Source organism: Etheostoma cragini, chromosome 4 (genome assembly GCF_013103735.1).
Source record: "Etheostoma cragini isolate CJK2018 chromosome 4, CSU_Ecrag_1.0, whole genome shotgun sequence".
Lineage (NCBI taxonomy): Eukaryota > Metazoa > Chordata > Actinopteri > Perciformes > Percidae > Etheostoma > Etheostoma cragini.
The window spans coordinates 30,570,506-30,572,752 of record NC_048410.1 but is presented as its reverse complement, the minus strand read 5'-3'; the positions used below and the strand labels follow the sequence as shown (position 1 = coordinate 30,572,752).

Here is a 2,247-nt window from a genome sequence, read left to right as displayed (position 1 = left end):
TATAACATCTTTGAGGGGCAGGATGGGATGGGACAGCCTCACTGCTCTCAAATCGTCCCGTAAACAAGGTAGAGCAGGTGAATTATGCACAATGCCCACAGTTGTTTTTCCCCTCAGGCTGGGTTTACTCTCGGTCACTCAGACCATGCAGGGGCCCCTAATAGGGAGGGTGGTTAGAGGCAGGGGGGTGGCCAACACTCCCTGCTCCTGGGAAATACAACTTGTATTATAACAAGAAAACAAATGTGATGAGCCATATCCTCTGAGTGTTATGTCATGAAGTTACTGTTTGACTGTGCTGTGTCTGCGATGTTGTCACGTGGCTGCTCTTAAATAACGGCCATACTTCTGCGACTTGCAGTCTTTTAGGATTTGCATGCGCAGACTGCAATAGCATCTCTTTAAAGTGGGGCTATGTGACTTTGAAAGGGAGCAGTATGCAGACATGTGGGTAAGATTAACACACTTCTCATTGTCTTTGTTTCTGTTTAGACACACACTGTAACCCTGCTGGTTTCCACCCCGAGAGAAAACACCGGGTGTTTCACTGTCTCACCAGATTGGGAAGTGTGACCTTGGTGAACTGGGTTTTTCTGGCCTAAGATTCCCAGCAGCACAAGGAATAATTATCTTCCAAGTCATCCTAAACTCAGACTCTGAGTCCAGCCAGAGACAGTATCCAGGGATGGTAGATAACTGTCCACAGTCCTACCGGCTGTCTGACATGGTGACAGACCTGAGCTCCTACCAGGTGATGCCGTCACCGTTTTCAGAGGATGACCTCAGCGAGTCGTCCAGCCCCCGTTCCTGTTCCAGCCCTGACTCCCAGGTGCTCAGCTCCAGCTATGGCAGCAACTCCAGTGCTGAAAGCCAGGACAGCATTCTGGATCACCTGCTGTCCCAGGCGTCTTTAGGAGGTGCTAACTGTATGCTGGCAGGGTCTGAGGCACCTATAGCATTATCCACGTTCTTCTGGGACTCACGGAGAGATGAGCCCCCCAAACGCGAGCCTGTAAAGAAGGAACAGTTTGACTTCCTGACCTGGTCCAATGTGGAGACAGAGGAACAACTTGTAGGGTCCTTCCAGCCCACTCTGGAAGAGATTGAAGAATTCCTGGAGGAGAATATGGACGTGGTAACAATGAAGCAGGAAATCCGAGCGGGTTGTCAGGGGTTGGGAGTGGAACCGGAAGAGGCTCTTGGTCTAGAAGTTGGCTTGGAGTGGTGCACGGACACCTCCCTTGAGCCTAAGCTAGAGCCAGAGGCCACTTGTTCAGACCACCTGGCCATGGCTGCCTCCAGCGAGACTAAAACTACATCAGTTAACCACACGCATGAGTCCAGCACAGGGTCCAAGAAGGCGTTAGTCAACAACACTCCATCAGCAGACAGTGGTGGGATGCCAGTCATCCTACAGATTCAGCCTCTCGAGATCAAGCAGGAGCCCACAGTAGCACTTCTTACCCCAGTAGCCCAGCCTCCACCGCCTGCCCCAGCTTTAGACATCAAAATTGCCCAGCTATTGGTCAACATCCAAGGTCAGACCTTTGCCCTAGTGCCCCACATCCTGCCCTCTCCCAGCCTTAACGTCTCCTCCAAGTTTGTCCGCATTGCTCCCATCCCCATTGCAGCCAAGCCTCTTGGGCTCGGGGATTGCTCAGCCAGCCAGGGCACAGGGGTGCTTGTTGGAGGTCAAAAGTTCCAGAAGAACCCAGTGGTGGACCTTATCAAAATGCACAAATGCACATTTCCCGGCTGCACCAAGATGTACACCAAGAGCAGCCACCTGAAGGCCCACCTGAGGAGGCACACGGGGGAAAAGCCTTTTGCCTGCAGCTGGCAGGGCTGTGGATGGAGGTAGGTGCTGGGGAGGGAAATGTGAAGTGACTGACTAAATGAATGTGTTTCTTTGTACATTTAAACATGCACCTCTAAAAGAAAGAATGATCTCTTTCCCTTTAAAATGACCATAATGTAACACTGCAGCTCTTATTAGACTCATATAATATAATAATATATTATATAAAGCCTTACTGGCCAATCAGCAGACTTGTGCAACTGTGTGAATTAAAAGGTGTTAGTGTAGCCTGTTTGGAAGCAGCAGCACGTATATGTCAGTGGGACATGCCTAATAGTGGTGGGCGATACTGCAAAATTTGGTATCGATCTGATACCAAATACATATAGGGTCCGTATTGCCGATACCGATACCAATACGATACTTTTTACTTAAAAAAATACTTTTGT

General features: G+C 49.7%; 1 protein-coding gene across 1 annotated transcript in view; it reads left to right on the top strand.

Annotated features, from left to right (window-relative positions):
- Positions 1-500: 500 nt before the first annotated feature.
- Positions 501-2,247, top strand: part of LOC117943909 (Krueppel-like factor 15) — a 10,311-nt gene continuing 8,564 nt past the window's right edge. Inside the window, exon 1 of the mRNA XM_034870341.1 lies at positions 501-1,857. Within this exon, the coding sequence (XP_034726232.1) occupies positions 686-1,857 (1,172 nt within the window). The 5' untranslated portion in view covers positions 501-685. The remainder of the gene's footprint in view (positions 1,858-2,247) is intronic.